At 36.9% G+C, this 14177-nt stretch overlaps 1 protein-coding gene across 1 annotated transcript in view; it reads left to right on the forward strand.

The window, feature by feature from the left end:
• Nucleotides 1-14177, forward strand: part of ntn1b (netrin 1b) — a 60871-nt gene that overhangs the window by 28117 nt on the left and 18577 nt on the right. The window contains exon 3 of the mRNA XM_004071822.4: nucleotides 13320-13469. Within this exon, the coding sequence (XP_004071870.1) occupies nucleotides 13320-13469 (150 nt within the window). The remainder of the gene's footprint in view (nucleotides 1-13319; nucleotides 13470-14177) is intronic.

Here is a 14177-nt window from a genome sequence, read left to right on the forward strand (position 1 = left end):
TGAAAGCTACTCAACCATGTCTTTTATAAAGGAGACCAACATATTTTTGAAGAACTGAATTCAGGTCAAAGAACTTGATTTTTTAAATGTTTTAATTTGAATTATTTCATGATAACCCAACAATTCTAATATGTTTACAAATATCTAAATAGTTGTTGACTTTGTAAAAAAAGCAATTAAAAGTTCTTTATAATATTTATTAAATAGTTTTAGTCCATTTAAGTTTTTATGTGTTCAATTAAAAAAAATCATATATTTTAAACCTACTTTCATTGAAAAAACATTAAAGTAAAGTAAAGTTATTCATTTTACATAAAAATCATTGTTTCATGGTAGATTTTTACAAATATTTTGCCACTTTGAACCCTCTGTATCTGCAACACAGATAATAGAAGCAACAAATGTCACATTTTAGAAGCAAAGATTCCAAAAATACTGCCGTAAAACAGGGATTATTTTATCTTTAAGTATTCTGTCTGTAGAGTAGAGCCAAAGTAAAAAAAAAAAAAAACCATGAGGCAGAGGATCCTGGTACAAAAAGAAATACGACATAAACAAAATGCAGCATTTAGCTGTGTGACTTTTTATAACATGTCAGACTAGAATATTATAAACTGTATTTAAATAAAACTACATCAGAATACATTGATTGGTTACAACCAAAGTCAACTTTATTGTCAAATATGCTGCATACACAAGACATACAGCACAGATGAAATTGCTTTCCTCTCGCCCCACAGTGCAAGCAGCTTATAAAATAATAAATAAAATAAAAAAGATAAAATGACAGTAATAATAATAAGAAGAACAGGAATCTAAACAGTGCAAAAGAGCAATGAGATGGTTAAAGTGACAGTTTAAAGTGACAACAGTGCTAAGAACAGTAGGTAGATGAGTCTGTGATGGCAGTCTTTGGTGAAGATGATGTTCTGAACAGGTGTGAAAGTTTTCGATGCGAGTTTGTAGCACGGAGTGGGGGGGGGGGTGAGTTTCCTTATGGCCTGGTGGAGGAAATTGTCCTTGAGTCTGCTGTTCACCAGTTCCATCCAGTCATGAGCTCCTGATTTACTGACCAATAAAATTTGATCCGATCTTAAGAAAAGTAAAAATCTCAAGATAATTCAGTCAAATGTTAACACAATGACGAGTAAGAAGACATCTGCAACGATTGGATCTTTTAATCATTCCAGTGATAAGTTAATTGAATCGGTGAATTCAATAAGAGCCCAAGTCCAAGAAGTTTGTTTTTCCAGGAAATGATTTTAATTGCATAGCTTAAAGGGAGGCTACACCAAATAATTAATACTTTACCCAGATTTAACACCAGTTCATAGCTTACAAATGCTATAATATGAAGCACCTCACGTTCATCATTTCAGAGGATTGCAAACTAAAGTCTCTGGACTTGGGCCCTTCTTGAATTAAACTGGGGTGCTGCCAATTTGGATAACTAGTGCTGCCATCTATGGGATAAAGCAAAACCCATGCAAGAGAGGCCCAAGTCCAGGAATTTGGCCCCTCTTGCACTTAATGCATTTTAAATGTCAAGCATGGTCAATACAGTACAATGGACGTGGGAGGCTTTTGTACATAATCAGATAGCTTTTACTTTGAAGACCATTGAACTTGTAATATCTCTATTTTGAAAAATTGTGGACTTTGTCCCCTTTTGAATTTACTGATTCAATTACAAAGTGAGACCATCCAAAGCTCTAACAGAATCATGGTAGAACGCTTCTACCATCTCCTTCACAACAGACCCAACAGTTAAAGACTAACCGACTGAACATAACCCCTAGGAACAAAAACACTCTCAAAAAAGACCAAGTCAGCTCTCTTTTTCTTATCTGAACAAACTCTTGGAACATTGTCCTCTGGTCAGGCGAGACCAAAGAAGAATGGAGCAAAATGTGACACTCTGATAACATCAAACATGATTTTTATTTATTTTTTAGCTTAAGACGGCTCCACCAACTAATAAAGTACATTTTCATGCGTTGTTTTGAAATTCTCCAAAATATATATATATATATATTTATATTGTTATGTCTTTATACATTTGTTAACATGTAATATTCATTTTTTTTTACTTAATTGCCAAGAAATCTGATATCTTTTTACATGCATTCCTGCCCTGCTTACACAAAACAATGTAGAGATAGATCTGCTAAGTTCTCTATCAGTTGGCTTTGGTTCTTTCTGAATTGAAGGAAAAATCTATTTTGAACCCAACAATGAAAAGAAAATTGTGTTTCAACATCATGGGCGCAGTTGTGAGTTTTTAGATAAAGCTGAAAAAAACCCTTCTGCTTGTGGACATGAAGTCTTAGGGTTTTTTTTTGTGTTGGTGCTCTTAATAATCCTGAAACATCAGGAAATGTTTGACTGGATCCATGCTACACAAATCAACTCAGAGGCAGGGTCAGGATGGTATAATCCACGCACTACAGGAGCGTAATCATGATAAACGGTTCTTCAGCACAGGTTGATTTAACTGGGGTTCCTCACTTCGGTGTAGGAGCGGCCTTACATCCCTGCAGAGTCTTTCCAAACTGCTGGAATGGTAACCCAAACATTTCCTCCCACCGTTCCACCTTTGCAGCTCATTGCTCTGGGATCAAATCCAAATAGCCTGATTGCAGCCGTTCTCCTCAGGTGACAAAAATGGGCTGATGTGACATCTGTTAAAAGCCTCTGTATTTATTGTTTGAACCAGTCAACCATCTCCGTCTGCTGTTGGAAAGGAAATACAGCGCGGCCAAAAAGGAAGTCTGCTTTTATTCCCCATTCTTTAGCCCCCACTGCTGCTCAGCACTACACACCTCAATAAAAATGTCCCCTAAAAAATCTTGCTGAAGTTTGAGGAACTTTCCTTCTCCTTTTTTCTAAGGTGGATAGACTTCTCCTTGGAGTCTATACATCTCAAGAGGGAAAGTGGAATTCCTTGTTCTTTATTTCTTGGATTAACAACTTCACCCGTCATCAAGCACAGAGTAAACATGGCTCTAAGACAGCCGCAGAGCATGCCTCTCTCATTTAACAGTTTTTTCTGCTTGGATCTGTTCACATTAAGATGACACTAGTATACAGTTCACTGTTCTGCAGCCCCCAAACCCCCCAGGAACCATGCAGCAAGCCCTCCCACTGCCGTGATAAAAGATTTGTTGAAAGAAAACTTTTAGGAATGAGAAGAAAGTTTCCCTTTACTGAGACTTCAATGAAATCAAAATATGATATGTATTCATCCTGAAAGAATACAATCAGAATACAACTGTTTCACTTCATACGAAGACATTTTAAACTCCAGAAAAGAAGCACGGATCTCTCAGTTTCTTGAATTAAGGCTGACTTCACACCAGGATAGTCCTGACTGTGTTGAAATGGACAAATGATACAAAACTTTGTACATCTTCTGATTTGGTTTGCTTTCACACAGAAGCAAACCAAACTGTCAGGACAAATGGTGCAGTGCCAAATGGCGCCCACTAGGAGGTAATATTGGCCAACCAGGATGAAAGAAAAAGCATGAAGAAGAAAAGCAGACCAGTCTGGGTTACCCTTGTGCTATCCTAGGCACTTTGACATTGGGAGTTGGGTCATCTAGACCCACTAGACAGTGCGCTGAACCCGTTTTCTTCAATGATTTGTGATCTTAACTGGTGTCCATGGATTACATGAACTCTTTCCACCTTAATCCACCTTTGTCATGGTAGGAATAACACGTCAATGTAAGGGTTAATGCTCTAAATTATAAAAAGGTAATCAGTCCTTCTTTTGCAATGATGCAGTAGAAGTAATTTCTGCAAATTTATTTAAAATCACAGCAACTTTGGCCTAAAGGTCTCACTTTGAACAAGTTCACTTGTCTCCACTAATCAAGTTTAGTGGCTCAAACATAAACATCATCAGTCTAATCAATCAGATGGGCCGCAACATGACGTTGATGCTGACATGGGCGACGAAGTCTCTCAACAGATTAAAGTGTGCAGGCATGTGTGTGAATTTTATCATCTGTGGGTTTAAAGAAATTGAGTTTTCAAGTTCTTCCGGTGGAATATGAGCTCATCTGATGTTGTGTCATTTAATTATGTGTTCACATATTTCATTGTATTTAACTAAATGAAATGTAATGAGTTATCAAAAATGTTCATAAGACTAAACTTTATTACTCTTTCATCTCCTTTGGAAGCCATCCCAACATGCTCATCTTTACAGTTTCTACTCTCACACAGGGTAACTGCAAATAGCTCACGTTTATGAGAAAGACGGGGTGGAACAGCCAAGCTAAAGCATGAACGGAGAAATTTGAGTCGGGTCGTGTTGAGTTTAGAGAAAAATTTGTTTAGATTAAATATTTGTATTAACAAAATAAAAAAACTGAACTGAGGCTAGCTGACCTACAGCCTTAAGAAAACAACTATACTATACTGAAATCATTTTTTTTTCCTATAAAAAATGTAAACAATTTTTAAAATGTGCCAACTTTTTTTGCGTTAAGCGTTGCTTTTCTGATTGTATTGATTTGATTTTATTGATTTATTTCAAGCATTGTAGTCAAAGCAATAAAGAATTTACACATATATATCAAACTCATTACAGAAATGATGAAATTCATAGATTAAAAAGACAGAAAACAAAACAAAAATGTCACTGAAATCATATATGCTTAATTAAATACAGTGATAATTAACTGAGGTATAAGTAGAGTTTGATTTATTGCTTGAAAAGGAGTGGGAAGAGGCAAGCTTATATAATCCCACCCCTACTGAGTTCATTCATTTGATAGTTTAACAGTGTTTTTAAATCCGGTTCTGATCAGATAGATTCTCTTCAAGTAACAAAATCCAGTGCCTAGAAATGATTGATGATCTTCAGAAAACATTCATTCATGATTTCAGTAAACAGTTAATTTGATTATAATGTTAATCATTTCAGTATAAACTGACCAAGTATGCTGCTATTTTATTTAAGTTTTACAGTTGCTCGAGCACAAAAAAAAAAGTTGCAAAGTTTTTTAAATATAATTATTCTTTGTTAAGGAATATTAAGGATTAACATAAAATTGCACTTTAGTAAATTGGGAAAGAAACAACTACTTCAAAAATGTGTACGTCCTCCTACAGCTTTTAGGTAAGATATTTAAAAAAAAATTGCGATTTAAAAACAAAACGCTTTCTTTCTGGCAGAGTACAGAGGATGGCAGCAATGTGTCGACACAACATTAGCAGAGCTAATGCTGTGATGTCAATCATAGCATTTACCAACAACAAATCTATGGAATTTGTGAAAAGTAAAGGCAAGTTTAAAACACAAGTTTTAATGAGCACAGGTCCTTTGAAATAAAAAGGACAATGAACAGAGAAATGGAGACCTGTATTTTCTGGTGATGCCATTTCTGAAATCAACTCACAAATATCTGATCACAGTATTCCCTCGTTTTTTCGTGAGAGTTACGTTCTAACCTGCGATAGATGAAGTTCGCAAAGTAAGATTAGACGTTTTAGGGCTTTTAAACTCCTCACTACACACTCTTCTCTGACAGGTTTGAACATTGTCACACTTTTCTCTCTAGTTAAAACTTAAAGTTCTAAGCTGCATAGAATACTAAGTCCAATATTTTAGGATGAAAACAAAGACCTCATAATAATTGAAGATTTCTTAGGGTTTGGCAAACTGAACGTATTGTGTACAGCAAATACATCATGGAGTAGATTAATTGACAATAGTCCATAGGGCTGGGAATCACTGGGTACCTCACGATACAATACGATTTGCGATACATTGCTCATGATAACGATACTATCACGATATGGCGATAATGTGATAATTGATATATATCGTCTCTAACAGCTCAAAATATATCAAACTTTAAGAAAGAAGAACTTGAAAAACTGTTTTTTGGAAAACATTTCCCCATTTATTTTTTATTTTTTTTAAATAATGATAATAAACAACTTGTGTCCTATTTGGTGTAATGAATAACAGACTTTTGTCTAACATTGCTGAAATCAGTGATACTCTGTCTTTGACAAACAATGACAATTTTCATTTGGAAATATCTGTAAAATTCGGTTTAAACAATAGTGAACATAAAAAGCAGTGCCATTATTTAGTAAAGAATTGTTGTAAACAGGATAAAAAATGAATAAACCAAGTAATAATAATGCGAATAGATTTTATTTAAATGCACTTTTCATTAAATGAAACCTCACAGTGCTACAAGAAATAAATGAAAAATTCAATTTGAAAAAAAGAAAAGTGCACATTTCACTGCAAAACTACCTTAAAACTATAAAAACTATAAAAGTAGCACTTAACAAGCAAAAAATAAAAACTTTATATGCAGGTTTTTTTAAAAATAGAAATTAGAGTCCAGGGTCTGTGATGCTCTGAGATGAACAGGAAGGGAGTTCCAAAGCCTTGGTGCAGCAGAACAAAATGCTCTGTCCCCCATCGTGAGGAGCCTGGTGGGGGGGACCTGAAGAAGGAAGCTGTCTGATGAACGGAGGGTATGGGTATGTTTTTGGGGAATGAGGAGTTCCTGGAGGTATGGTGGTGCCTGACCGGCCGTGCATTTGTAGGTGATGATGAGAAGTTTGCATTCAATCCGGGATGAAACAGGAAGCCAGTGTAGCAATTTCAGGATGAGGGTGATGTGATCATATTTCCTGACTCCTTTTAGGTTTCTGGCTGCACTGTTTTTAATGTACTGAAGGTTTTTTATATTTTTGCTGGGAATGCCAGAAAAAAGGGAGTTGCAGCAGTCCAGCCTTGAGGAGATAAAGGCATGGACAAGTGTTTCTGCATCGGGAAGTGATAGAAGGGGCCGGAGTTTGGAGATGTTTCGCAGGTGGTAGGATGAGGTCTTGTATAGATCCTTTATGTGGTTGTTAAAGTTTAACTGAGGGTCGAACTGTACTCCTAGGTTGGTGACTGAAGAGGAAACAGTGATGATCTGACTGTCGAAAGTGAACTGGGATATTGAGGAGGAATTTGTCTGCTGGGGGGTGCCAACAAAGGAGTTGTCTGTTTTGCTGCTGTTTAACTGTAGGAAATTGCTGATCATCCATGCCTTTATCTCTTCAAGGCATGCAGTGAGATGGGATGGAGCTGCAGTGGAGTTTGGAGCAGTTTTTAGGTAGATCTGTGTGTCATCAGCATAACAATGGAAGGACAACCCATGTGTACTGATGACACGTCCAAGGGGAAGCATGTAAATTATGAAGAGAATAGAGCCGAGAACTGACCCCTGCGGGATACCACATGTCACAGGGAGCGGTCTGGACTTGCATCCTCCCATGAGCACATATTCAGTTAAGTAGTTGCCAGGCACATTGGTATTAACTTTTGAAAAACAAAGCCATAGCCATCGCATTATTTAAAAAAATTAGCTGTAAATCAGATATTAATTCTGTGAACAAATTATAGTGTCTTTTTTAAAAAGAAATGACACCATTTGGTGCAAATGTGGTGTAAATAAAAATCTCCCAGAAAAATAAAATCAAGTAGCTAGGATCTTTCCTTTAAGTTATTTAAGGCATCAAATGCTTTCAAACTAAATCACCAGGGATAAAATACATGAACTTAAAGTGCATCTAAAAGTAAACAGTTTGTGAACAAAACGTTTGGGGAAAAGCTGCATGTTATGTATGTTTATATGTTCATGTTTTTCTTGAGAACAACAGGCTTTTTAGCGTCAAGACGCCGCTCGTCTACCTCTGATTTAAGGAGAAGGGGGGTCTAAGGGAAGGGATGCCACTCTTTCTGCTGTTTCCATCTCAACCATGGCTCTGGTCTGGGCGTATAAGTGCAGAGATCATTGTTTCAGTATTTCTGAGAAGGAATGTCAAATCGTGGCCATAATGCATTCGATAAAAACGGAAATCCCTCATTCTCCACGTCGCTGCAGGGACGGAGCCACAGTTAGCAATCCCGTTTGTTGTTGCCTTTGCTCTCGCAGAAGACGGTGGTAGCTTCGCCTGGAAAAAGGTACACATGCCGGACTGTGTCGGTTTCAGGCCAGCAACAGCCACGGCTTTCTCACACAACTCTGGGTGATGCAGCGTCAAAGCGGCAGGCGGGTCTTTTAACTTGCTGCTCTCGCTATTATCCTTTTTTCTCCCCACCGCCATCTTTGTTTTAATATGTATTCTTCTTCGTCCGCCCACAACAGCCAATCTCGCAACGAGCGCCCTCTATTGACCTCTCCGAAGACTCGTCTGACCAAAGGATGGTTAATATAACGATTTAGAGGGTCTTCAAACGTAAAATAAAAAGGTCGATACTTGATGAAGACGCATCGAGAATCAATCACGGGACTAAATATCGCGATATATAACCATATCGATATTTTGGCACACCCCTAGTCCACAGCCAATCAGGATTCAAAAGAAAGTGTGCCGGAAAAATAAAAATAAAAAACACAAAAAAAATCTGCAAAACAGCAAGACCATGAAAGGTGTAACCGATATAATTATTGTGTTTCTTTGGAACCTCAAAAATCTTACTTTGAGTAACTTTGTAGCCCTTTTTCAAGACTAAGGTAAAGATTTTTGTGTAGGGTAGTACGAAATATCTTGAGAGAATTGTAAACTGCAAAGTTTTCAGGTATGTTAGTAGTAAGGTCTTGGGATGAAAAGCAATCGTTTCATAAATCGTTTTTTCTATTTTCTGTGACAACTCAGACTTGTAACAGGCTTACTTTATTTTTTCCTTTTTTAAGGAATTCAGATTGCGTCTGTATATTGACCCCCCCAACGCGGGAATCGCGTCCAGTGTGAATGCAGCATCAGGAAGGGCAATAGTTTTGAACAAGAAAGAAATTAGATATTTTTCCAATATTACCAGACAGGTTTTAGTAGTTTTATTATATTAGGGGGAGAAAAGTTCTCTTTTTGAAAACAGCTTTTTTTCCTGTAAAAAGGACAACATCTGAGTGTGGTAAACACTTTCTTACAGCACTGTTCACAAAACATCCTTTTTTGGTCCGTTTGCAAATGTTTGTCTTCTACTTAGGTTTGGGTGTACTTTTAAATATTAGTCAAACCCAATAATATGCTTCCTTGTCAGAAGGAAGTGTTTTTCTGTTTCAACCAATGTTGTTGGCAGAAATTCTTTGTGTGAAATAAGATTAAACACAAAGAAGTTCGATGTTCTTGCAGAAAGATTTAAAAAGCATCTCATTATGCCCATAAAGCTTCATGCATTCCAGCTAAAAGCACCTCCAACGTGTACTGGACCTCTTCAAGCACATTTCATATGACTCTGCTGGCACTTAAAACGCACACAGGAATAATAGGCAGACGAGGCCTCCACTTCAAAAACAGGCTTTATGGTAAAAGTTTGGCAGAGCGTGAACACACACATACCCACTCAAAACAAATTTCTCACATTTAACGTGTGATCTTCCCAACTAAGGGCTGAAACAGACTTTGAAGTGCGTTCCACTCATCCATTAATGCGAGGCATTATTCAGGCAGTATTTGCAAGGTGCTCTTTGCCAAAAAGCTTTGCATTGAAAGGCGAACTGAAGAGCGGATATCATGTCTGATTGCAATGAAGCTAAAGACACTAAACCTCAGAGAGTCAAGCAGACAAATATGCAAACACATGAGCATGTTTTCTAGTGAAAAACTTTGTTCTTTTTTAATAAAAAATCCTATAAAAGATGGAGGAAAGCAGGTAAGGTTTAGTGCTGGTGCAAAGCCAGTTCCACATCTGTGGGGGTTTGAGTACATAGAGTTTGCTCTCATCATGGTTTCATTTCTTCTTCACTGTATATGTAATATGTAGTGGCAGGAGATAACAAGGCTGGCACCCACTGGATTTATATACAAAACTATTTATTTCATTCTGGTTTTTGCGGATCCCTTCAATTGACATAAAAAAAAAAATTTGTTTCCTAAAAATTAATCATTTGTGGCCATGAACTAGTACAGGGGTCGGCATCCCAAAATGTTGAAAGAGCCATTTCGAACCATAAAAAACAAAAACAAATTTGTCTGGAGCCGTAAAATATTAAAAGCCCTATTTAAGCCTTATAATGAAGGCAACACATGCAATATGTATCTATATTAGCTATATTAGCCTACTATCGAAATGACTAAGTTGTTACAAATACATAATGAGCATTAACGATTAAATGTTTATTTGCCCTGCGGTGTATTCTGCGGAGAACGACGCGTCACGTGACTGCTCTGTTGTGCAAGTTTAACTTCATTACAATATCAATGAATTATGTTTCATTGCTTTGATAAAATTAAAGAAATGTAATAAAGAAATCCGATTTTTGATGTCATTTTTATTTTGAGGATTCGAACACAAAACAATAAAATGGAACGTGCATGGCGTGCCCCATGACAGTCAGCTTGCGCTCAAATGACAGAACAGCTTCAAGCATTTGCGGCGCCCGGAGACTTTCATTCAGCTCGTTTAGGTGACTTTCAAAGTCATCCACCAAAAAGTGCAGCTTTTCGAGCTACTCAGTATCTTCCAGTTGCGGGTAGTTCAGGTCTTTGCTTTTCAGGAATGTTTTCACGTGTTCTAAACAGACAATAAAGTGACGCAAAACGTCACCCCTGGACAGCCATCGGACTTACTATGTTATGTAGCAGGAGATCAAAATATTTCCTTTCAACTTCATCAAGCAATACACGGAACTGACGGTGATTCGATTTACATCAGCCACCTGCTTAGCGGTCCGCTGAAATAAAAAAAATAAAAAAAGCCCTGCTGGTAGAAACGTGTGTCGCAGGCTATGACACAAATTTTCGTTGACAGAAATGTTGAAATTGTAGTGGCGGTCATGTGCATTTTAGGTCTGTTAGCAGCAGGGGATTGTGGGATGTGGGATGATGATCTTATGATGATCTCTATTTTCATATGGCAGTTTTGTTGTTCCACCTTAGTTTATTCTTCCTGTTATGTTGGTTCTTTATGTTGCACCATGAGTGTGGAAGGGAGAGAGGTTGATCACCCCTGTGCAATGTTCAATGTGGTGTGTGATCAAAATAAATGGGCTTGATAGGCCAGTGGGAGGCTGTGGTCTCTGCTTCTTTTATCAGCTCCTCCTCACTGAGATTGTTCGGTGTTGTGCGGTGTGTGGGACATGGACATGGTTCTTTAGCGCAGCCAGTTGATTGACAGCTCAACATTTTTGACAGATTGGCTCCCGTGTGGTCCGCTGTAAGTGATGTACTTGCCGGGCGTTACAATATATTTTCTACACATTCTTACAGCATTGGAAAACGTTAAGACTTGTTTTTCCTCCTACAGAAACCATATTAAAACAAAAAATTTATTTCTCTCCACTAGGCCTGCACAATATACCGCAAATTTATCGTTATCGTGACATTAAGCTGTGCAATATGCATACCGCAAAAGACGGCGAAAATCGCAATAAATGGTTACCTTAAATGTGCTAAAACAATCCCATGGCAGCTTGAAATATTGAACAAATGAAATAAATCCCTTTTATGCATTTAACCAATCGGAAGGACCCGTTTAGGTTGTTGATCAATCAGATGAGCCCTTTTATCTTTGATGTTTGCCCCCTACGTCGACGAGGGTCATTTGGAGTATAATTTTTAAACTGTTGCAGTGAAATGGAAATTATGTTTTTGGTTATTATGCTGTTTGTTTATATACCGCAAATTATATCGTTATCGCAATATTAATCACCAATATCGCATATCGAGAGTTTTCCTCATATCGTGCAGCCTTACTCTCCCCCATCTTTTTACATCTTCAAACATTTTTGAAGATGCTTTAGGGAGCCACTAGGGCAGCGCTAAAGAGCCGCATGCGGCTCCTGAACCGCGGGTTGCCGAACCCCGAACTAGTATGTTGGGAGCATAAATTAGCCTTTTGTGGCCGAAATTTTCTTTTTTGTAAACACAAATTAATTTTTTGTGCAAACAAATCAATATTTTGTGCGCACAAATCAGTATTTTGCAGCCACTAATTAGTAGTAGGAATTGAAGACACTAAAATGCCAATTTGTGCAAACAAGATGCTCACTTGTGGCCACAAATTATTAATTTCAGGAAACAATTTTATTTTGAATGGTCATATCTAGGGCTCTTTAGGTTTTGTTAACCATGGATGTTGTTTTCTTGCATGCAGTGTAATGGTGTGTGTTTTTGTATTGCAAGTGAGCAGTTAGACAAACAAAAGTTAAGAGCTTTATTGTGAAAGAGAGCTTTTTTGAAAGGACTGGTTAAATTAACAAGCAATGCATAAGTGTACAACCTGAATACTGGTAAAGTTTGAGCTTGTAAAAGCTGAATGGTTTGATTGAGAAAAATGAAAAATGCTTTGTCAAACCACGAGAGTTCAAGTTGTATTCATGAAGAAAAATAAGGTAAACCTGTTACAAGTTTGAGTTGTCTCAACAAGCAGTTGAAAAAAGAAGAAACTTAGAAAAGGAATCTGCTGGGAATCAACAAGGAATTAAAGAAGTTATCAGGGATCAGATCTCATACCTAAGAAAGACAGAGTCTGTCGCAGGTTAAGATGAGCAGAGAATCTGTAAAAGTGCAAAAAAAGATTGTGGAATATTGAGTGTTGTTCCTCAAAATGGGGAAATGACAGGCTTTGTCATTAACACCTCTCAAAAGCTGAGGATATATCCTGTCAATCAAAAGGCAAAGCACTAATTTAGTCTTGGTTTAAATTTAAAACAAAAAAAGAAAATGTGCTATACAAAGAATTACACCTCTGTACAGTTGTTATTAAATTAAAACACAAAAGTTAAAAAGTGGCCTGTGAATGTGTTTAATTAGAGTTTTTTCTGTCGTATTATTGGGATTGAGAACTGAATTTCTTGTAAAACCAGCAACCTGTGATTATATGGAAAATCATTCCATCAGCCACTTTTGTTTTAAAGCCAGCTTGAAACAGAAAGTCAAAGTGTTTCTCCTTTAATAAAAACAGAGAAAAAGAGGGATAAATAACCAACAAGTCAGATATGAAATGACATGAAATAAACAAAAAATATTTCATTTCCCTTGATCATGCTTTTGGTGTGTGTAAATGATCATCTATTTTCTGTTTCAAATCAGAAAGCAAACCTTTAGTTGTTTCTTTTATTATGTTATTTTGAATTCATTTCATTGATTGATGTTTGTTTTACTTAACACATGTATAGTCTTTGATTTCTGTTAATTTTTTAGAAGTTGTATTAGTTTGTTTCTGTTACATCTGTTAAGAAAATATAGATTTTATTATTCAGACACCTTCAGCTGTCTGGCTCTAACTTTTGTCGCACTTTGGTTTTCCTCCGCCATTCATGGACCCTCCCACCCCCTGTTCTTTTGCAGCATGCGACTGCCATCCAGTCGGAGCGGCGGGGAAGACATGCAACCAGACCACAGGCCAGTGCCCCTGCAAGGACGGAGTGACAGGGATCACATGCAACCGCTGTGCCAAAGGCTACCAGCAGAGCCGCTCCCCCATCGCTCCTTGCATCAGTAAGGGCCCCCATGTTTCCTAAGTCATTTTCTGTCATGTTACAGTGGATTGTGGCTCGTTTGGGTTTTTCTTTTTTGTAAAATTTGTATTTGAGAAACTTTAGAATTGTAGAAATATACAATTTTAGACAGTTATAAAATTGTGTTCCAATAACTAGTTTTGGATTTAGTAGTGACTAACAGTAACCTGTTATAATTTTGCCACAGAGAGGCAATAGTTGTCCTTAAACCCAAGAGCTGGGTTGTATTGCCTGTATTTTCTCCAAGTATTAGGTTCGTACTATAGGGTCACATTTTGGTGAGTCTTTCAGTATGTGACAGGCGGAAAGTTAATAGCAATCCAGGACTGCTGCAGACCATAATTTACTTAAAAAATAAATAAATACCTGTAGTTTTTTTATTTAAAATCAGATCTTGTACATAAAGATAATTTAAAATAAACACAATACATTTATTTTAGTGTTTAATATGTTTATTTCTATTTTCTTAATTATATTGCACAAACAAGAAAAACAAAACAAAAAAATAAAACAAACCCCATACCTGCTGTCAGATATACTCACATGAAAAAAAGGAGAAAAAAAAGAATTAGCCATATATACAGAAGGTATAAAAAAATCAGTCACCATAAAACCAAAGTTAGTCCTGAATCTTTGTATACTGCCGATTGAAAAAGTCCAGAAAATGTCTCCATGTCTGAAGAAATTT

This window comes from Oryzias latipes, chromosome 8, assembly GCF_053564925.1.
Source record: "Oryzias latipes strain Hd-rR chromosome 8, Olatipes_Hd-rR_3.1".
Lineage (NCBI taxonomy): Eukaryota > Metazoa > Chordata > Actinopteri > Beloniformes > Adrianichthyidae > Oryzias > Oryzias latipes.